This window comes from Silurus aristotelis (assembly GCF_946808225.1).
Source record: "Silurus aristotelis genome assembly, chromosome: 27".
Taxonomy (NCBI): Eukaryota; Metazoa; Chordata; class Actinopteri; order Siluriformes; family Siluridae; genus Silurus; species Silurus aristotelis.
This window is the reverse complement of record NC_139600.1, coordinates 12,185,761-12,208,708: the sequence shown is the minus strand read 5'-3', so window position 1 is coordinate 12,208,708 and position 22,948 is coordinate 12,185,761. Positions and strand designations below refer to the sequence as shown.

Below are 22,948 nucleotides of genomic sequence, written 5' to 3'. Positions count from 1 at the left end.
TATTTTTTTAACAAGAAACTTAATTGCAAACATATGATCATCTTTTTCTGTGCTTTACTAAGCCAGCTAAATCTCATATAGGGCTGAAATGTAGCTAGAAAGACATTTTTGCACATGAATGGCTAAATATGACGATATCCGATACGCCTGCTTTCATTGTGAATTTTTTAAAGTACATGTTTCTTTTCTGCATTTCCTCTGCTTCTGAGGCCTGAGGCAACTGGTTTTGCTATAAACACGAGGCCAAGAGAAAATAAATAGCCGCATTCCTCAGAGTGTGGCTCCCAGGAGCTCGTGGAACTAGGGCTGATGTCATTAAGGTGCTCAGGGCCAAAGAACTGCAGGCAAATTGGGAAAGCAATATGCAACTCCAGGGCAAAAAAAAAAATGATACAAAGGCAAAAAATTACATGATGATAAGTAGGAATGATGGAAACTTGGAGACTTTGAGTACTTGTCAGTCTGCTTTCCCCCTCGTTTGGCCCAAACACTGTGTAGCACTCTTTTCCAAACCATCCTGTCATTTCCAAATGCAGGTGCTTTAACTGACAGTAAGTGCGTACGTTCCAGGTGTGTCCTGTTTTCATCTTTCTACACCTTAACCACAGTCATTAGCCAAAACAGAAAACTCTACACCCCGTCCTGCTCATTTTTCAAATGCTTTTTGTCAAAGACAATAGTATGTGAACGGTTCCATTGATTTCACTGAACCCCACCTCTGCACCAAGTGACACACCCCAGTAACCTCTATTGTGTTCTGGAGTATAAAATACATACGGGGCAGCAGGAGGTCACAATGGGGCACAGGATCCTAAATGCCTTTTGTGTGTGTGTGTGTGTGTGTGTGTGTGTGTGTGTGTGTGTGTGTGTGTGTGTGTGTGTGTGTGTGTGTGTGTGTGTGTGTGTGTGTAATTGAGTGAGTGAGTGAGTGAGTGAGTGAGTGAGTGAGTGAGTGAGTGAGTGAGTGAGTAAGGAATGACACATTCCACACACATGCACAAACAAGCGAACTTGAAAGCATACCGTCATCAATCATTCAGGCATATACAATTCTAGCACACGTATACAAATTTTTTTTTTTAAATAGCGAATTTTTTTGCGTACACTCTATCAGCAAAAGTACTGTGGCACCTGACTTTTCCAAAGTACTTCTTCAAAGTTGGAGCATTGAATCTTTTTCCTTTACTTGAACTAGAGACACAAAATCTGATAAATGCCAATGCCTGATTTAACAGCAAATAGAGACTATATCTGGAATGGGTTGTTAAAAAAGGACAAGCAAATATTATGGTCAGGGGTCCACACACACACACACACACACACACACACACACACACACACACACACACACACACACACACACATATGTAATAATATATTCTATATTATCTCCCAATAACTCCCAACTCCATTTTTCATATATATATATTCAATTATTTCAGTACTCAACCGACTTTGCGATAAACAAAATGTCGTATGTAAATAAAGTTGTTATTAATGTCATTATCATTATTAATACACACCCCTACTGTTCCTCTTTAGCGTAGGCCAAGCAGCAGTTGCCAAAAAAGGCGGCCTATTATAACACACTGCGGGTGACAGGCTCTCTGAGAGTCTTTTGTTCTGGAAGAGAGAGAGAGAGATTTTCTCGCTGACGATATGGGAAGAGAAGTAGCGTTTAACCGTGACTTGCCTCTCTCTGCAGGTACCTGGACGGCAACCAGTTTAGCGCCGTGCCAAAAGAGCTTGCCACCTTCAAGTATCTGCAGCTGGTGTAAGTGTTTCGAATGCTACGATGTCTCCTTCGCTTTCATTCCTTTCTTCATTTTAGTATAAACAGAAATGATCTACGAAGCATGATAGTGTTTGAAATGAATGGTCAGTTTTTTGTTTTGTTTTCTTCTCAGTGACCTGAGCAACAACAGAATTAACGCTTTGACGAACTCCTCCTTCGCCAACATGAGCCAGCTCACCACCTTGTATGTATTTGGCGTTCATGAGAAAATAGTGCAAAAAACACAACGATTATTCTTTTTAAATGAGTGAGGTAATACCTTGAAGTATTGCAAATCCAAAGCTTGATCTGACCCTGTCCCCTCCTATCTATACAGGATCCTGAGTTACAACGCACTTCGATGCATTCCGACTCTTGCTTTCGCAGGACTTCGCTCTCTCCGTCTGCTGTAGGTCTCTTTTCTTTTTTTTTAACACAAACACAAATTTTAGCTGTGAAGGATCACCTTCAGCTTCAAGCCAGATTCCATGCAACCTCACTAGCATACAGAAGTCCTGCTAAAAACCCCAGCGAGCATCATTATTATTAATTTATTATGAAACATTTCTCAACCTAGGTGATTACTGTTGAGAAATGTTACATCTAATTCTAATCTACATCTAATTTGAATATTAATTAGTATTCTGGTTGAATGCAAATCAGCAAAAATAAGTTGATAATGCATGATCATATTAATAATAATAATAAGCAGCACATTATTTTAACACTTTTTCTTAGTTTTCGGGCCAATTCATACCCTAGCCACTATATACTGTGCTCATTTAAAAGCTATTATGGAAATGAAAAGAAAGGTTGTGCATACGCTGTTCTGTATAAATCTCACAGGAATAAAAGACTACCCGCAGAATGTTCCCTAATCCATTTTTAAGCCAACAATTACTACTATAATTCATGTAGTGCCCATTTTCTGCCGTTTTAATAACCTTCACTCTTCTGGGAAGATGTTCTACTAGATTTTGGAGTGTGTTTGTGGAGATTTGTGCTCATTCAGCCCACAAGGGTGGTAGAAACGGCAGGTGAGGTGAAGAAACCCGGGGTGCTGTTAGCCTCCACATTTATTCCAAAGGTGTTCAATAGGGTTAAAGTCAGAGCTTCTACAGCAGGACACTTCAAACCATGCAAAGTCATATGCTATGTGCGCAGCAGCATTGCGATGCTGGAACAGGCTTGGGTCTCCTAGTACAAGTGAATGGAAAGACATCCAAAAATATCTTATGCAATTGTGTGCCTCCAAATTTGTGGTAATAGTTTGAGAAAGAACCAGATATGGCTGGAAAAGTCAGGTGTCCCAATATTTCTGTCCATGTAGAGTATTTATTAGAGTCGTTAGAGGTGTTTTATTCCTAAAGACTCGAAGTCGACTTTGACATTACAATATACACATTATATAAATGATATTAATTCATTATGAGTTGTAAATCCATTCAATTCTGGGGTCCAGTCAAATAAGTTAAAAGCTATAACAACTTATTAATACATGTAATAAATCTGTGAATGTGAGTTATGTTTTACGGACCTCAGGGCTTCTCAAATCCTACTTCAAGAACCACTTCCCTGAAGCATATGCAATATCCTTAAAATATACTTTTTTGTATTTTTAATGGAATAGAGAGTACAGTGTGATTTCAGGCTGGTGCAGTCCAAAAAAATCTCAACAAAATATATATCATATTAAATATATTATATTTCATATAAAATGAAGGACAATGTATTCAACATTAAAAAAAAAAAAAAAACAATTTCCTTTTCTAAATAGCCTATTTATTGATAATAGGTGTTACTTGAGTAAAAATTTATTCAAGGCCAAAATCTATATTGTAGCCTGTTATAAGTGTTACAATTTTTCTTGACCTTTCAGAATCAGAAAGGTGTCAGAACCAGAACAGATGTTTTAACAGCACAGTATGTATTCTGCGAGTCAAAATGCAGATGTGGGCTCTTTTCTTTCCTTTCATAGCCTACATGGGAACTGCCTGACAGGAGCTGATCCAAGATCAGTGTTCCTACTGAAGTGTTTGACATGGTGCCAGGGGGCTACAAATCAGCCATGGCCCACATTTACCTTTTTTTGGCCTGCCAGGGGCATGAGTCCCACCTCCAGAAGGTGGCTTGAATATGATCTTATATGCACTTCAATCTGACCTGCGAGTTAAAGAGAGGAAACTAGGCAGAGAATGTTGCCAAATCGTGTTTTGAAGACTCTTTTCATTCAGGAGGGGGAAAAGCAAAAAGCCATCTGTGTGTGCAGACTGGGAAAAAGTGAGGGCACTTTGACAGATGGAACTGTGTGTGTGTGTGTGTGTGTGTGTGTGTGTGTGTGTGTGTGTGTGTGTGTGTGTGTGTGTGTGTGTGTGTGTGTGTGTGTGTGTGTGTGGCTAGAGGGGCATGTTTTCCAGAATCTTTATATCTCAGCTCCTGATGCTTGTGTGTGAGCGTGTGATGGGAACAGGGGGGAGGTTGTGCTAGCAGCAGACTCGTGACATGTGGCCCTCCAGACATGCGTTTTTACTGCCCGCGACAAAGCCTCAAACATCCCCCCGCTCTTTAACGGCTAAATGTTGCCAAAATCAGATGATCATTAGCAAATACGGTCTCTTTCTGCCCTGCCCCGGTTTCTTTGATGTTTATAAATCTGCATCGGTACGTGCTCTGTGTCTGCTGTTCTTTAACGTCGGCCTCATTTGCAACGTATCCCTACGAAGTCCTCTTAAAACTGCACCTACCACCCCCCCACAGTCGCTTTAGTCTGGACCACCCTATTGTCTCAATCTCCGTATTGCTCGAGCAGAAGCAATCACAGTCACAGCAAAACTTTTGATCTCTTTATTGCCAGTCTGATTCTTCAAAGACTTTCCATAAAATATGGATTGCCACTCTTTTTTTTATTCCTGCCGTTTTGTTTGAATAACGCGTCGCGACGTCGCTGTTTAACAGTTCGCTTTCAGACTCGAAAGAGCTCACGGGTTCAAAGGCACCAGGCATGAAAGACTGTCACAAAAACAGCACCTAGGTGCTAAAGTGATCATAAAGCGTCACCTTTAACTTGTTTTTTATTGGGCTTGGGGGGGGCGAGAGAGAGAGAGAGAGAGAGAGAGAGAGAGAGAGAGAGAGAAATAATGGTGCAGGCCTGCAAGCTTCTTGGATCTGGCTTGAATGTGGTTTTAATTTGTTATTAACAGGCTGTTAATTGGTCTCGCACGGGTCCAGAGAAAATATAGGACGTCGATGTGAGGCGGTGAAATAAAAAGAGAGACAGAATGGAATGAGTCCCAGCCAATGAGAGTCATGTCATGAGTCTTTTTAACTGCATATGTTAATGACCTGATGGATTAGATTTCTCTATATTGTTTTACAACCATTAATCCCTCTATCGTCTCGTCACCTAAACGCCCTGCTGAGAGATGAGAAACTCTCGCTCTCACCCTCACCCTCGCATTCACTCACACTCCAGCCAGACGAGTGCGGTCCATCCATCGTAACACAACACCCAGCACCACTGAATTCCATACAAGCCTGCTGCCAATACCGCAGCGCCAAAATATAGTGTTGACTTCCGCCATGGCACCAGCGACAGGTGTCGAAAAAGTAACAGAGAGAAAAGAAAAACAAACTTGCAAGAATGGACGAAGGCTGTGGGTTCATTCAGGGCTTACAGTAAGTAGACTTGATTTGACCACTGGGAAAAATAACAGAAACAAAATCTGGATTATCACGATAAAAAGCTAGTGGGAAAAAGCAATTTTCTTGCATTATTCAGTCCATAAAATGTAAACCCAGTTAAAATATCAAGGCCCAAGAAGTGGCTTTCACATTTTCCACGTTCAAGAGCAACTTTTAAAGATAACAAGGAAAGAAAATCACTTTTGATTTGTAAAAGTGAAACAGGATAATGTGCAGGAGATTATGTCTATCTACTCTACATCGGATTGTATACTATGTACTGCGATGTGAAAAATGAACCAACGGTTCTGATGATAGGAGCTGACAGTATGGGAGTGGGAGGTCAAAAGCCAATGATATTCTTTAATTATATCAAACTTCTCTTGAGTAGTGTATTCAAAATTCAGAAGACATTTCAAGAAGGTCAAAATCATCTCTTTCCTTACACGTCCCAGAAATGTATTGGCAGATTGGCAACACTGAATAGTCCCAAGTGTAAATCCTCATTATAGGCTCAGAATCCAATGTGACACAAACCAGGCTAAACAAAAAAGAGGGTTAAAATGTGTGTGTGTGTGTGTGTGTGTGTGTGTGTGTGTGTGTGTGTGTGTGTGTGTGTGTGTGTGTGTGTATATATATCATACAGTTTATACATAATATATGCATTACATATTTATAATACTCCTTATATTTACAGCATATAGAGTATATCCATATGCTTTATATATAATGTGTATTATAAATATATAATAGTGTGTATATAAAAGCGTTAGCTAATCGTGCTAACGGTGAATGCTAATCAGGAGAGGTCTGGCTTTTGTGAAAGTGCACAGTGTAAGTGTGATTGTGTTTCATTTCCCTTCTCTCAGGTCCCTGCATGGTAATGACATCTCCGAGTTTCCTGAAGGGATCTTCAGTGACGCTGTGTCTCTTTCTCACTTGTGAGTTCTGCTACAGTGTACAGATTACAGATACACACACACACACGCACACACACACACACACACACACACACACACACGGAGAGCACTTAAACTGTCAGTTGATCACAGCCGGCATTCTGTGGTCTGCGGCTTCTGTACACAGCTCGGGCCGCAGTGTGTCCTGCTTGAAACAACTCCCACACACTGCTAGCATGCGTTTTTGTTCAGTCTGAAAGTAAAGTTTGCACCAGCTGTGTGCGTGTGGCCCTGCACATCTGTATGGGTGTTCACGCGGCCAAAGTTTGTGCCTTTGCAACCTGTTTTATTAGTATTACAATTATGATTAATTATTATGCATATGTCTATTAATAATAGTATAGTATAATATCTATCTATCTATCTATCTATCTATCTATCTATCTATCTATCTATCTATCTATCTATCTATCTATCTATCTATCTATCTATCTATCTATCTATCTATCTATCTATCTATCTATCTATCTATCTATCTATCTATCTATCTATCTATCTATCTATCTGAGATAATGAGTTGTAGAAAATGACTAGCTCATATCAAGCCAGTCCATACATCTTTTTCTTTTAATTTATTTTTAGTTTTATTACATTATACCTTTTCATTTCATTTCCATTTTTTTTTAACGCAGTAGTTGAAAATAGACAAAGGAATGTCATTTTTAATGTGCATCACAAGACTAAATGCTGAGTTGATTCGGCATCAAGAACAGTCTTACAGCGCCATCTACTGAAACCTAAAAAAATGCATGCATTTAATTTGTATTTAACTTTGTATTTGTATTTATCTACAGTATCTAACTCTTGATGGATGGAATATGTGATTATAAAAAATAAATAAAAAAATCACACACAGGCCTTGGTTGAGTATGTCTTGGGAGAATGTCTTTGTGTTACATCCATCTGGAAGTCATTTTAAGTAAAAGATGTCTTTATGCCTTTTTTTTTATAGGGCCATTGGTGCAAACCCGCTGTACTGCGACTGCCGCTTGCGTTGGCTCTCAGACTGGGTGAAGACCGGCTATAAGGAGCCGGGCATTGCTCGCTGCACCGGGCCACCAGAGATGGAGGGAAAACTCCTCCTCACCACACCAGCCAAGAAGTTTGAGTGCCTCGGTATGCATCAACCAAACCTTAATCTATGAGACAATGTTTTATCTTAACTTTAGCTTAATCATTATTTTTGATAAACTATTGGATAAACGTATGGACTGATTTATAAATGTAAAATGTATATTCTTTGTGTGTTTACTTCTGTAAAGCTGCTTCGGGACAATTGCCATTGTTAAAAGCACTATACGAATTGAATCGAATCAAAGACAACCTGGAGACAAATTTGTCTTAAGGTTTTAACCTTGGGATTGAGTTCATCCTGATAACTAATCAGTAGTCAGGTGACCTCTGGTGTTGGTGATGTGGAATGTTATATAGAAAACCTTTGTATATCCCCAATCCACCGTATTTTAACGATAAGGGCAACAAAATTGGATTTAGAATCTTAGGTTATCTCAAAAGTTACTACTACGAATCAGGGGTGTGTTTACGTGTTTGTGTTTCGCAGGTGAAGCTGATTCGTCTATCGTGGCTAAGTGTAACCCGTGCCTGTCTAATCCCTGCATGAACCATGGCACATGCCAGACGGATTCTACAGAACTCTATAAGTGCACGTGTGTAGAAGGCTTCAAGGTGAGAAGCACAAATAATGTGGCTGTAGTTTGTTTTCTGCGTTTATTCAAAAAAACGTATATAAAAAATTATATAATTAAATGAAAAATAATAAATTAATCCATTTAATTTAATAACTTTTCCCCCAAAATGCTCATTTATGTATTTACACAGGGAAAGAACTGTGAGACGGCTATCAACGCATGCATCAGTAACCCGTGTGCCAATGGTGGAACGTGCCAATTGACTGAAGATGAAGACAGCTTCATGTATGTGTGTTTGTGTTATACATTATACATAAAAAAACAACGACAACAACAAAAGAAAAAAAGAAGGTCGTGTGATGCCTTAAATAATTCCATAAATTCTTTGAGTTTATATTGATTTTTGTCCAATAACTTAAAATCCATCAATTTATAATTAAATATATTGTTGTGGAACATCCAGAAAATGAATTATCTTAATAATAGCTTGGACACCTGCTCACAACATCCCATTCCGTGTTTAGTTCCCATGTTCTGTTATAATAACCTCCACTATTCTGGGAAGGTGTTCCACTAGATTTATGGAGAAGTCAGCTATTGATTTAGGTGAGATGAGATGTGGTGAGATGAGGAGGCCTGGGGTGCAGTCAGCATTTACATTCATCCCAGAAGTGTTCAGATTAAGTTCAGAGCTCTACAGCAGGCCACTCAAGATCTTCCACTCTAATGCATGTACAGTGAGGAAAATAAGTATTTGAACACCCTGCTATTTTGCAAGTTCTCCCACTTAGAAATCATGGAGGGGTCTGAAATTGTCATCGTAGGTGCATGTCCAATGTGAGAGACATAATATAAAAAAAAAAATCCAGAAATCACAATATATGATTTTTAAACTATTTATTTGTATGATACAGCTGCAAATAAGTATTTGAACACCTGTTTATCAGCTAGAATTCTGACCCTCAAAGACCTGTTAGTCTGCCTTTAAAATGTCCACCTCCACTACATTTATTATCCTAAATTAGATGCACCTGTTTGAGGTCGTTAGCTGCATAAAGACACCTGTCCACCCCATACAATCAGTAAGAATCCAACTACTAACATGGCCAAGACCAAAGAGCTGTCCAAAGACACTAGAGACAAAATTGTACACCTCCACAAGGCTGGAAAGGGCTACAGGGAAATTGCCAAGCAGCTTGGTGAAAAAAGATCCACTGTTGGAGCAATCATTAGAAAATGGAAGAAGCTAAACATGACTGTCAATCTCCCTCGGACTGGGGCTCCATGCAAGATCTCACCTCGTGGGGTCTCAATGATCCTAAGGAAGGTGAGAAATCAGTCCAGAACTACACGGGAGCAGCTGGTCAATGACCTGAAAAGAGCTGGGACCACCGTTTCCAAGGTTACTGTTGGTAATACACTAAGACGTCATGGTTTGAAATCATGCATGGCACGGAAGGTTCCCCTGCTTAAACCAGCACATGTCCAGGCACGTCTTAAGTTTGCCAATGACCATTTGGATGATCCAGAGGAGTCATGGGAGAAAGTCATGTGGTCAGATGAGACCAAAATAGAACTTTTGGGTCATAATTCCACTAAGGGTTTGGAGGAAGAAGAATGATGAGTACCATCCCAAGAACACCATCCCTACTGTGAAGCATGGGGGAGGTAGCATCATGCTTTGGGGGTGTTTTTCTGCACATGGGACAGGGCGACTGCACTGTATCAAGGAGAGGATGACCGGGGCCATGTATTGCGAGATTTTGTGGAACAACCTCCTTCCCTCAGTTAGAGCTTTAAGGATGGGTCGAGGCTGGGTCTTCCAACATGACAATGACCCGAAGCACACAGCCAGGAAAACCAAGGAGTGGCTCTGTAAGAAGCATATAAAGGTTCTGGCGTGGCCTAGCCAGTATCCAGACCTGAACCCAATAGAGAATCTTTGGAGGGAGCTCGAACTCCGTGTTTCTCAGCGACAGGCCAGAAACCTGACTGATCTAGAAAAGATCTGTGTTGAGGAGTGGGCCAAAATCCCTCCTGCAGTGTGTGCAAACCTGGTGAAAAACTACAGGAAACGTTTGACCTCTGTAATTGCAAACAAAGGCTACTGTACCAAATATTAACATTGACTTTCTCAGGTGTTCAAATACTTATTTGCAGCTGTATCATACAAATAAATAGTTAAAAAATCATATATTGTGATTTCTGTTTTTTTTTTTTTAGATTATGTCTCTCACAGTGGACATGCACCTACGATGACAATTTCAGACCCCTCCATGATTTCTAAGTGGGAGAACTTGCAAAATAGTAGGGTGTTCAAATACTTATTTACCTCACTGTAAATCATATGTTCATCAAGCTGTAATGCTGAAACTGGTTTGGGTCTCCTAGTTCGATTGAAGGGAAACTTTTATGCCACCACGTCCAACGGCATCCTGTACAATTGTGCACATCCATCTTTGTGGAAACTGTTTGGGTAAATGGCTGGAAAAGTTGTGTATCAATACTTTTGTCTATACAGTGTATAAACAGTTTCCCCAAACCATCATGCTTGTCATGTTACTAAAAATTTGCAAAACCTTTTCCTCTGAAAACTTACCTTAGGTGGAGACCCCCTTCCAAAATGCAGTATAAACGCATCCTTACAGAATATTTCTCCATGAACAATATGAAAATTGCCTTAACAATGTAAAGTACATGCTTTTAAAGAAAATGAATTACAGCCAAAATCTCTCTTTGACCATCTTGTGAGAATCAAGAATTAAACAGAGCTGTGGTATAAAACACTGTGTTGTGTTTAGTATTTAAACTGAATTTAAAAAGAATGGTTTCAATTCGGATCCTATTCATCAACAAACGTAAAAGTGAAAAACGAAATCTGCGATGGCAAAGAAAAATGACTCGTATCATGTCTAGCAGCTCATATTGTTTCCAAAAAATCTATATTAAACAACCTAAATGTAGCTGAAATCACCAATCAGCTGTTTTCCCTCCTCAGTTGTTCATGTCCACTGGGATTCGAAGGCCAAAGATGTGAAATCAACACTGATGACTGTGAGGACAACGACTGCGAGAACGGAGCAACCTGCAAAGACGGCGTGAACAACTACACATGCTTGTGTGCACCTTTTTATACAGGTATCCAATTTACATCCCTAAAATTCTTTGCTCTAGATCAGATGCCTTCAAGGGCTACTAAATATATATATTAGTCCCTTTGCATCAACACCTGTTCAGTTGCTCCACATTTCTCTTGATTGTTGTTGAAAAAGTTTATTGGTTCGACATGATTTGAAAGGGCGCACACTTCGCTATTGAAGGCCTCACATCTGGCAATACATATCAGAGCAAAATCAAGTCAGGAGGTCAAAGTATCTGCCTGCAGAGCTCAGAGACAAAGGACAAAGATTGTTGGAAGGCACAGATCTTGGGGAAGGCTACAAAAATTGCTGCTCCACTGAAGATTCCCAAGAGTATAGTGGCTTCCATAATTCCATAAAAAGTGTGGCACAACCAGAACTCTTTCAAGAGCTGGTCGCCGGGCCAAACAGCAAACAGGGGGGGGGAAGGCTTTAGTAAGAAATGGGACCAAGAACCCAATGGTCACTCTGACTGAGCTCTGGAGATCCTTATGGAGATGGGACAAATTTCCAGAAGGACAACCATCACTGCAACTGAATGGAGCAAAGTACAGAGATATCCTCAATATACCCTGTTCCACAGTGATCAGGACATCAGTCTGCGTTGAAGGTGAACCTTTCTACATTACATGACAATGACCGTAAGCACAAAGTCAAGACAACACAGGACTGACCTACAGTGACCCAGCTAGAGCCCTCACTTGAACCCTATTAAACATTACTTAAAAGACCAGAAAGTGCAGTTTGAGAGGATTTGCCATGAAGAATGGCAGAAAATCCCCCAATTCAGGTGTGCAAACTTGTTGCGTCTTGCCTAAAAAGATCCATGCTGCCAAAACTTACAGACATTTAAAGTAATCTGTTTTCACTTTGGCATTATGGAGTACTGAGTATAAATTAATAAGGAAAAATTTATCTGAACCACTGCAGTACACTGCAAATTAACAACATTTACAAAACAAAAATGGGTCTGAAAATCTTCAGAATGCACTGTATATATATATCATCTCAGAAGTAGATTTATACATAGATGTAGATTGAATACATTTTGCTTTGTCTGACAAAACTTGGAATAGAACCAAAAAATCTTTTAAAAGGCTTTGTGTCATGGCAGATGTGGAAATGTTGGCTTATGAATAAAGAAGTGATGCAATAAAAAATATTAGAAACAGACTGTTGGAAGGGCCTGTGTAAGTGTGTGGTCTCTCATAACTTTTCTATATTTGTGTGTGTAGGAGAGATGTGTGAAGAGCTGGAAGATGTGTGTGCTCCTGAACGCAGCCCCTGCAAGCACCAATCGACCTGCCTGATCACAGCAGCTGGCCCTAAGTAATAACCCTGAATATCAAAGCAGACTCCTATTAAAGTTATATTATACTATATATTGTGAATGTGACACAGCATGCAGTACAACTATTTATCTGCACTCTTTCTCCACTGATATATTCTGGTTTTCTTTCGTTTCCCGCATTTGCAATTTAGTAGAAATGTGAATTTCTAACACGACCATCTTCCGTGTGAAGGAATTTTTTTTTGCATTGCTTTTTAATTTGAGAACCATTTTTTGGTGTGTTTTCGGTAGGTGTGTGTGTGCTCCTGGGTACGTGGGAGATGACTGCGGGGTGAACTATGACGACTGTCAGGATCACAAGTGCCAGAACAACGCAGAGTGCGTGGATGAGATCAACGGTTACTCCTGTGCTTGCATTCGAGGTTACAGGTAAGTTTTCATATTATATAAACTCTTTACACAAACACATATGCGTCTATGTTCACTTAGTAGGTGCACAAATTATGTATTCATTATTTCTCTCTGTTCGAGCAATGGAATAATGAATGTGTATATTCAGTCCATGCTGCTGGTTGTGTATTGTGGACACACACGGTGGATTTATTACACTACAAATGTTATTTGCAATGAACCTTAGCAAGTCCAAATGGATGAACTTGCGAGTGTTCTATGTCATTTAAATTCTGTAATGTTTTCTATCATTTCTATCATTTCAGTATTAGCAATGCTATCCTCTTTCTAAAACAAATGCAATCAGTGCATTCCTACTCCACACTATAATGTTACAAATAGTTTATCTGGGTATTCTGTACTATGTTTGGATGGGAATTTTAGCTTTTAAAATATACTATAAATAATAACGTAAAAATCTTTTTTCAGTGGGCAGCTGTGCGAGGTGCCACCTGCACCACTTTCCCCATGCCAGTTGGCTGACTGCCAAAACGATGCACCATGCATAGAGCGAGCAGGCCGGGCACTGTGTCAGTGTCTGCCCGGCTTCGGTGGCCCACGCTGTGAGAAGTTGGTCAGTGTAAATTTTGTAGACCGGGACTCATATCTGCTGCTGAGCGACTTGAAGAACTGGCCTCAGGCCAACATTACCCTTCAGGTAGATTGCATGTGTGTAATGGATTCCACACAACACTGTGTTTCACAGCATTTTGTAATAAACACTGATTCATGGTGACCACAAAATGCAATAAGGATATATGGATAGATCAAATAAACAATCTCAAAAGTTTCTCACCAGACTCGGTGTGCCAAAGTAGTTAATAATTGCGTTTAAACAGGAATGGTTTACTACTGACTAGCATTAGCAGCAAAGCCTATGACACTTGTGACTTAATTCCTCTCAGAATTGCTGCTAGTTGATACTAACTCATTGTTAGACAGCTAGGTAGTACTAGCAATAGGCTTATAAATATCTGGGAATATGACTACAATCCTAGCTAGCATGTATTAGCCGTCTATTTGAATATGAGTTACAATCCATACAAAAATCCTTTCAGGATTATAACCATATACAGATAAGACTTCTAGTCCGCCAACATTTTGTGAGATTATCTCGTTAGCTAGCTTGTAATACCAGGTAATCTTATGAACATGACTTATGAGTTATGAACATCCATGAAAAGCATGCCAAACTCAGGGGTATAACAGGACATCCTGATCAGGAAAGGGTTTTTTTTGTTTTGGGGGGTTAAATAAATAATTGCTAGCAAATTAGACATTTTCAATATCGAATATGAATCCTATAAAGTCTGCTTTGTCACATCCTCATTGTTTGTGTCTACTCAAGGTGTCTACTGCGGAGGACAATGGCATCCTCCTGTATAACGGAGACAATGACCACATTGCTGTTGAACTTTTCCAAGGACACGTCAAGGTCAGCTATGACCCTGGCAGTCAACCTGGCCATGCCATTTACAGGTATGCCAGAAAACACACCTAGAGATCTCATGCATATTTTATATGTAATGTTTTATTTTTGCCCTTTTTTGCTGCTATTGTATGATCTTAACTTATAACAAATTGCTGCTGTCATTTTTTCCTTTAATCTGTCTTATCTGTATATAAGTAATACCTCCTGTACTTCATGCATCATCCATAGTTTAATGGTCTACTTATAATTCAGTGAAAACAACTTATTTGAGGATCAGACATGTAAAAATCTATTCCTAGCTGATTTAAAATTGGATTTGAGTTTCAGAATCTGATTCATTCAACAGCTGATTCCTAAAAAGGTGTAAAAAAAAAAAAATCACAGACTGAATCAGTCTTATGAGTCAAACTGTCTTATGTAACCTGAAAAGCCAAAAATATCCAGGCTCTAATGTTGCTTCTGTCCTCTTTCTATCTCTGTTTTGCTCTCCATCTCTAGCACGGAGACTATTAACGATGGTCAGTTCCACACGGTTGAATTGGTGACCTTTGACCAGATGGTGAACCTATCAATCGACGGTGGCGTGCCCACCACCATGGGCAGCGTGGGAACAGTGAGGCCCCTCAATGGAGACACTCCGCTATACGTGGGGGGTAGGGGCCCAGCGCAGATACCTCGCTCCACTGCAGGCACTCGCAATTAACACTACTGTTAATCATCCCTGCCCTAAACACCCCCCTCTCCTTTGCCATTTCCCTAGACTGTGTTTGCTACGGCACTTCCCTCTTAAAAAAAAAAATACTGGTTTTGCGTCATTAGATGCGTAACCTTAACTTGCTTAGTAGACAACTATGGTTCAGACTATATTTTAAGTCCCTATCAGATACAGTCTACTCTTCCCAAAAAAAAAAGGAAAAGAGAATGAAAGAATTTTTTGTGTTTGTTTTAATGTTTGTGCTTGAAACCATTCATCGCTTGCATGGCTACTCTGGAGATCTTAGCATTATTAAGTATTGATACTCACTGGGTCGGTTTCTGTAGGATTTACCAAGTAATATTTATGACCTTTTAAAGACTTTAAGAATGAAATTTAAGACCTTTATCATGACATCAAACACACACACACACACACATAAATACGTTCTTAGCAACTGTTAGCCTTAACCAAGCCCTAAAATATTTTTTGCAAAAAAAATTGTAATAAATAAAATGTTGTACATCTATGTGGTACAATCCAATAGAGATTTGCACCAATAACAGAATATGTTGCATGTCTCATTTGTAGTCATAATACAGCAAATTATATTTGGAATGGCGAAAACTAACAAACAAAAAAGTGCTGCAGGAGCATTTTAATGAGCATTAGAGGTTGCGTTGATGAACATCAGAGAATTAAGATCTGGTTAAAATGACTAAAGAACAGCAAATGTAACGTTTTAATGCCTAAAATTGTGAACTCCGCAGAAACCCTGTAATTCCACCGTGGGGTAAACTGATCTCAGATCTCAAGAGTGTCTTCCTGTGTTCTTCCTTGTGTTTTGCGCTTTGCTGTTTATTGTTGCTTGCCCATGCTGCAGGAATGACTTTGCGCATTCCCCTCATTTTGTACTACGATAAAGATGCCGAGTCCCACATCACCTAATCTGGCTTTAAAGCACACGATTACGTTCTGTATTTATTATTTGTGCCTCAGATTCAAAGTCAAGAAACAATAAAGAAAACTTTATCTATTAGAACTTCCAGTGAATCCAGCATTTATATATTGTTTATAATACATTATAACTGTAATACTGATTAGTATTTTAAAGGCTGACATTTTTTTATAGCATTCTTATGGCACTTGGTATACTGGTATACTGTATAAATGTTACTGGCATACTATCCAAAATTATAGTTCTGTTTATAAAGCATGATTATATGACCACAATGCTGTAAATTCTACTTAAAGTTCTTTGTAGGAAAATGAAATTCAATGTACAATTTGAAATAAGTCACTTCTTTATGTATAACTACGTATAATGAGCACATTTGGGATGTATATGATAATAAATCGTACCCTGCAGTACAGATTGCAGAGGGTCTACAGAAGAACTAAAACATAGCGATTGTAGAGGGAATGAACTCATACTCGTATTATCCTTCTCTACTGATCTCATAAATGTGGAAGACGGCTCTTCAAAAATACCCCACCCGAACCCCCACCCCCTTTGCCACGCTCCATCTCTCATGTAATAATTGTATAATCTTTTCACCTCGCTACCTTTCCGCCCAGCTCTTAACTTTTTCCCTTGTTCCTTCCTTTCTGAATGCCAGGCATGCCGGTTGACGTGCACTCATCAATAGCGCCACGTGCTTGGCACATTCAGAACGGTTCCAGTTTCCATGGCTGCATCCAGAACCTGTATATCAACAACGAGCTGCAGGATTTTACCAAGACCCAAATGAAGCCTGGTGTAGTGCCCGGCTGTGAGCCTTGTCGAAAGATCTACTGTCTGCATGGCATCTGTCAACCGGATGCTGCTCTTGGTCCTGTTTGCCATTGTCAGCCAGGCTGGAGCGGCCAGCACTGCGATCAACCCATTGCTAACCCATGCCAGGGCAACAAGTAAGTCCACTCATGTAAATGTATTTGATCCTGAGGTAACAATATTATGGTTTAATTCTAACAGGTTCTAACATAGACTGCTGCTATAATTATAAAGATTGTTTTGTGCTTATTCTAGGAATATTCAAAAGTACAAAGATGAAATTACACATTGCACCTCATACACTGTATTGCCAAAAATGTGCAGACACCTGGTCATAAGTATGTTTTTTGCTTTTTTAGCATTGCATTCCAAATTTAGTCCCAATTTGTTCGTATAATTCCCTCCACTCTTCTGGGAAGATGTTCAACTAGATTTCGGAGTGTGCTTATGGAGATTTGTGCTCATTCAGCCAACCATTCAGCGTTCCAACCCAACCCAAAGATGTTCAATAGGGTTGAGGCTAAAGTAGGAGATCTTCCACTACAATCCATGCAAAGCATACCTTCTTTGTGCACAGGAGTATTGTCATGCTGGAACAGGTTTGGGTCTCCTAGTTTAAGTGAAGGGAAGATTTCATGCTAAAACCCTAACCCTGTACAATTGTGTGCCTTCAGCTTTGCGATAACAGTTTGGGAAAGGACCAAATATGGCTGGTGTTCCAACACTTTTGTCCATACAGTGTATATTGTCATATTCTTGTCTTACATGTTTGTGGTTGCCAGTTGTTACACATGCTCCAGGTTCTGCTTGTCTTCTTTCTTCAGCTTTAAGTGTTTTGTTACTGTTGTTACTGAAACCGTGCACTTACATCCATCATTGCCTCGATACATAACTAGCAGAGATGTAAACCAGAGTCCAGATTTCCAGATGTCAATGTTTTGGGACAATGTCTGCCGTTAACAATACCTTATGAAAATAAGATTCTTCGGCTTTAAAGGGAAAGTACCATGACCCTGTACTCGAACTCTGGCTCACACAAGTCACACAAACTAGGTAAATTACTCCTGGTAGATCAAGTTATTTGGAATGTTACCTAACGTTGTCCCCTTGGTATCTCCCTGCAGGTGTGTGCATGGAAAATGCATCCCGCTGGACATGCAGTCCTACCGCTGTGAATGTCAGGAAGGTTACCGCGGTGCTCTGTGTAACCAGCAGGGAGAACTCTTTAACCCATGCAGAAGGTTACAGTGCAAGCACGGCCGGTGTCAGATTTCTGACTCGGGTGATGCGCACTGCCACTGTGAGAACGGATACACTGGAGAATTGTGTGATCAAGGTAAGAAATAAAACAAGGACGTTCATGAGGAATATTGAATCCCAGTAATGCTGAATCTGGTTAACAGCTGTTACATGATGCAAAAACCTGGAATATTGCTTATTGGATTGTTAGTGTGCTACGTATATGGGAAAACGTTATTATAGTATATACATATATATAGTAAATTATCAGATGGCATATGCAATACCAGAGATTTACAAACTAGTGTGTTGATCTAGTGATTTACACACTAGTGTGTGGATCTTTGATCCATCTCTGTAAAGTACTATAAATTATTATGACTATTATGTTCCTTTTTTAATCATAGTAGCACCACTAAGCTGCCACTGCTGGGCCCTTGTGCAAGGCCCCCAACCTTCTATAACTAGACTGTATAAATGAGATCATTGTAAGTCCCTCCGGATGAAGGTGTCCACCAAATCTTATAATGCCATAAATGTGTATCTGTTTCCGTGTAGAATCAGAGTGTCGCGGTGAGCCGGTGCGGGACTTCTACCAAGTGCAGCGCGGCTATGCGATCTGCCAGACGACGCGCACGCTCTCGTGGGTGGAATGCAGCGGAGCATGCCAGCCTGGAGCCTGCTGCGCCAGCCAGAGGACCAAACGCCGCAAATACACGTTCGAGTGCAGCGATGGCACCTCGTTCAGCGAAGAGGTGGAGAAGAGCATCAAGTGCGGCTGCGTGGGCTGCATGTAGTGCAGAGAAGGGAGGCAGAAAGAGAGAGAGAAAGAGAGTAAGCAAGAAAGAGAGAGAGAGAGAGAGAAAGAGATGGCACGAGTCAGAGAGTATACAGAAATATATAATAAAACTATATATTATGGACAACGACATTTGTAAAAATAGAGGACTTTTTTTTTTCCCTCCCTCCGTGAACTCCCGAAGGGTATCGACAGAGCAAAAAAAAAAAACATCAATCACGAAAACAAACAAAAAATATATTGTATCTGTGAAACGTTGTCAGAAACACAAGGAAACGACAAAAAAAAAAAAAACGTGACTGAGAAGGCATGAGGTGTCGCACGATTTCCATTCGATTCCTTTTTTCCATCCTTCGTCCAGGCCTCAGACAGTCAGAGCAACTAACAGAGAGCTTCCGACTTGGCTTCTCAGATAGATTGCTAGAGGAGCATTGGACGAAAAAAAAAAAAACAAGGCTTTATTTTTCTGCAAACGCACCACAGGGGCTAAACGAATGTCTCGGTAACGCAGATGACGCGCGGTCCCGCCACTGTCAATAACACTGAACTTTTCTATAAAGTACCTCTAAACCTATACACACACCTACAAGACATAATCAATATTATAGACAATGTATACTGACTAATCGACCGTACCGGACCTGAGAACGTACAGCATTAGATATGATGCTTCAGGCACAATGGGCTAACAAGTGAGTAGCTAATGCGAAGGACAGGACGAGAGATAACGGATAACGAACAAGCTAGCTACGTTTTTTTGTGCTTAGCATTCCATTGACGGTACTGAGAGCACACATCAACTTACAGAGGGTTTAGCGACATTCAGAATCTTCCACAGGGTGTCTTGTGAAGGTTTGGGCCCTTGATCTCTTTGTCCTTGCTTGGACGGGGATGATGGTTTCCTTTTTTTCTGTCAGCGTGTTTCTTGCACTGTCATTTGTGTCCCGGTTGAAATAAAGCAGGTGACAGTGTGTTTTTGTTGTTTTTTTTCTTCCAATTGTGGTGTCCATCATCACGTAAATATTTGTTAAGACCCCAGTATAGACGAATGTGTTGCCTTTTTTAGTTCGTATCAATAAATTCTCGTAGGCGTGTTTTATTTTATTATTATTATTTTATTATTTCTGTTTTGCAAGGATTCTATTCGTCTTCAAATGCGCGACACTGCATTTGTACAGCTGAGTGCAATTACCGCCTCGGACACTACACACCCCGGTGGCACCATTCACCCAGCATGCATTGTGTTCCCCTTTTCCTCAACTTCAACAGGAGCAAATGGTCTCCTCTCCATGCCTGCAGTATTACCTGTGCAAATTTTTTGCATGTTTGAAAGACTTGCGATTTGATATCTAAACATCATTAGTACGCTGGTTTTTGTGTGTGTGTGTTTGTGTGTGTGTGTGTGTGTGTGTGTGTGTGTGTGTGTGTGTGTGTGTGTGTGTGTGTGTGTGTGTGTGTCCTAATTTCAATGCTTTTTTTTTTTTTTACATTGCATTGCATTGCATTTCTTTGACTTTTTTTTGTTTCCTGATGTAACCTAACTCATTTAGCCGTCTCTTTATACAGAAATGCCTAACAGATTCTAATATATATTTGTATTTCTTTTTGATTTTGGTATAGTATTTTTATATGTTAAAGAGTTAATCTGTGTGGGGTTTTTTTTGTTTTTTGTCTTTTGGGAAGTTGCTGTTGGAAAAAGGCAGAATGACATTTGGCAGACTTCATCGGATGCTTTTTTTTTCTTCAATTTGAATTACTTATAGCAAGCTAAAAAAATACGAATTAGCAATTGGCTAAAAATGCTAATAATAAAAAAACAAAACAAAAAAAAGAACAGTTCTAATAGGAGCCAGTATTGATTTAGGGGACAGGTGGATCTTGTATACGTTGTCTTCCATGTGTATATTGCATCTAATACTGTGTGCTTTTTTTTTTTTGGTATTTATTTTCCTAAGGTTTCCTAAACATGGCATAAACAGATTTTAAGTAACGAAATTTTCTTCTTTTTTTTTTTATCTCCTTTTATCTTTTTTATCAATGAGCATAAAATTAAAAACCCAACACTTTTTTTCAAATTCCTGTATTTATGATCTCATTGTTAAAGCTAAAAAACAAGGGCTGCCTAACACATTGCGGTTTGATGAGCCCGAGACTTGAGAGGCAACGCAACTGCGAGCAGAAAAGATTGTACCTCTGACTTTTTTTTGTTAATATTGTTGATGTAATTGTAAAATTTTTTGAAATATATATTTTAAGTGGTCTTATTACTTTAATTTCACGAGAACAAATTGCATAGATACTAGATAGGGTTACTACTCACTAATTGCTCGCCAGCATCACCCAGGCATCGGTACCAACGTCATAGACTTTTTGATCGATATTATGATCGAGTCGTACTCTTTAGTGAAGCTATTAGAAGTAACTTAATATGTCTTATGTTCACACTTCTATCGGTAAATCGTTTGAGTTTGTTTTGGGGGGGGTGTGTGAACAGGGACAAACTTCATCCTGTATTTTTCTGCTGCTGTGGATGCTATAAAGCACTCTTTTTTTTTTTTTTTTTTTTTTTTTTTTTTTTTTTTTTTTAAATAACCCTATTCAAGCCTCGTCTTCTTGAAGCGCTTCTTCACTGAACAGTGTGCGTATCAGATGGAGGTGAACTGTTAATCTGTGGAGGTGTGTTTGCATGGTTCCAATGCACTTTCCATGCTTTCCATATCGCTAGTCATTTTCCCCATCAAGGCTCAGAGACCGATCCTCCAAACGGTCCTGTTGTAAACCCTCTATTTTCCTAAGCTATACTCCTGAACATGTATTGTGAACAATGCAGTGTCTCTGTTGTATTGATTTTACTTTCTTTCTTCTATTTCTTCAGTTGTTTTTTTTTAAGTGCTGCAAGAGCTCTTAAATGTTCGCTAACTATCAAATGTGCTTCGGTTGCTTTTTGTGCGTCTCTGGGATTTGATGGTTATAATTGATCATTGCAGTAATCTGAATGTAAGTAGTGCCACCGACAAAATGTTTACTGAAAACTCCACCCTTTTCATTCATTAAAATGTGTGTGCTTTTATTATGTAACACTGTGTTGCTGCTTGTTTTCAATATTTCCGTATGCGTAGGTAAACTGCGCTTTTTAATGAGGTGAAATTGTTGACAGCCTACAACCTTTTTTTAAAATGTCGGTACATAAAAATGGCAGAAATTGCCGACTTGTTCACTTTTGAAAAAGTAAAATGGCCGCTGACAAATTTCAACGTTTTTTGGAAAGTATAACAGATAATAAAGTACACAATTAAAACAAAGACAAATTGTTCGGAAGTCCCACTTGAAGCTGTGGTTCTCAAACTGGGGTTCTGGATGAAAAAATATTGTGATAGTAAAGTCAGGTACTGGTGTAGGTGAGGGTGAGGAGGCCTGAGGTGCAGTCAGTGGTCCAGTTCATCCCAAAGGTGTTCAATAGGGTTGAGGTCAGAGCTCTATAGCAGGCCACTCAAGATGAAGAAACTCTAGAAAGAAACTCTAACCCATGTGAAGTAAATCTTCATGAAATTGGCTCATTGCTCAGAGATATTGGTTTAAGTCTCCTAGTTCAAGTAAAGGGAAAATTTAACGCTACTGCGTCCAAAGACATCCAATAAAATGCTGTGCCTCCAACTTTGTGGTAACATTTTGGGAAAGAACCACATCAGAATGGAAAACAAGTGTCGCTATACTTTTGGCATATTAAGTATACTGTATGTGCCGACCAAGCACGATTTATAAAACATGATTTTGCTCTTATAACAACACTATGGTTCATGTATACACAGACTAAAAATATGTAGAGACACCAAGTGGAATTTACAGTGGTAATATTTGTTAGAGTACTAGTGCAAAAACGTTTATGTATTGTTAACTTGAACGTGGCTTGAATGGCAATCCCACAATTTATATATATATACATTTACAGTGATATTCTGTAATGTTGATTTTATAAAATAAATGAACAAAACAAATTAAGAGATTATATTATGTTATGTTTAAGCAGCTAAGAAACAAAACAGTAATAAGGAATGTACTAAGATTC

General features: G+C 39.4%; 1 protein-coding gene across 4 annotated transcripts in view; it reads left to right on the top strand.

Annotated features, from left to right (window-relative positions):
• Positions 1-18,929, top strand: part of slit1a (slit homolog 1a) — a 90,863-nt gene extending 71,934 nt beyond the window's left edge. For 2 of the 4 annotated variants that reach the window (XM_083532687.1, XM_083532686.1), the window contains 16 exons: positions 1,706-1,774; positions 1,908-1,979; positions 2,112-2,183; positions 6,325-6,396; positions 7,367-7,530; positions 7,976-8,100; positions 8,254-8,348; positions 11,062-11,201; positions 12,439-12,532; positions 12,786-12,923; positions 13,374-13,602; positions 14,293-14,423; positions 14,875-15,029; positions 16,690-16,981; positions 17,969-18,180; positions 18,642-18,929. In XM_083532687.1, coding sequence (XP_083388813.1) covers positions 1,706-1,774; positions 1,908-1,979; positions 2,112-2,183; positions 6,325-6,396; positions 7,367-7,530; positions 7,976-8,100; positions 8,254-8,348; positions 11,062-11,201; positions 12,439-12,532; positions 12,786-12,923; positions 13,374-13,602; positions 14,293-14,423; positions 14,875-15,029; positions 16,690-16,981; positions 17,969-18,180; positions 18,642-18,880 — 2,299 coding nt within the window. In that variant the 3' untranslated portion in view covers positions 18,881-18,929. Of the gene's footprint in view, positions 1-1,705; positions 1,775-1,907; positions 1,980-2,111; positions 2,184-6,324; positions 6,397-7,366; positions 7,531-7,975; positions 8,101-8,253; positions 8,349-11,061; positions 11,202-12,438; positions 12,533-12,785; positions 12,924-13,373; positions 13,603-14,292; positions 14,424-14,874; positions 15,066-16,689; positions 16,982-17,968; positions 18,181-18,641 lie in introns of all 4 variants that reach the window. The other 2 variants (XM_083532685.1, XM_083532684.1) reach the window with 1 other exon arrangement.
• Positions 18,930-22,948: the final 4,019 nt, after the last annotated feature.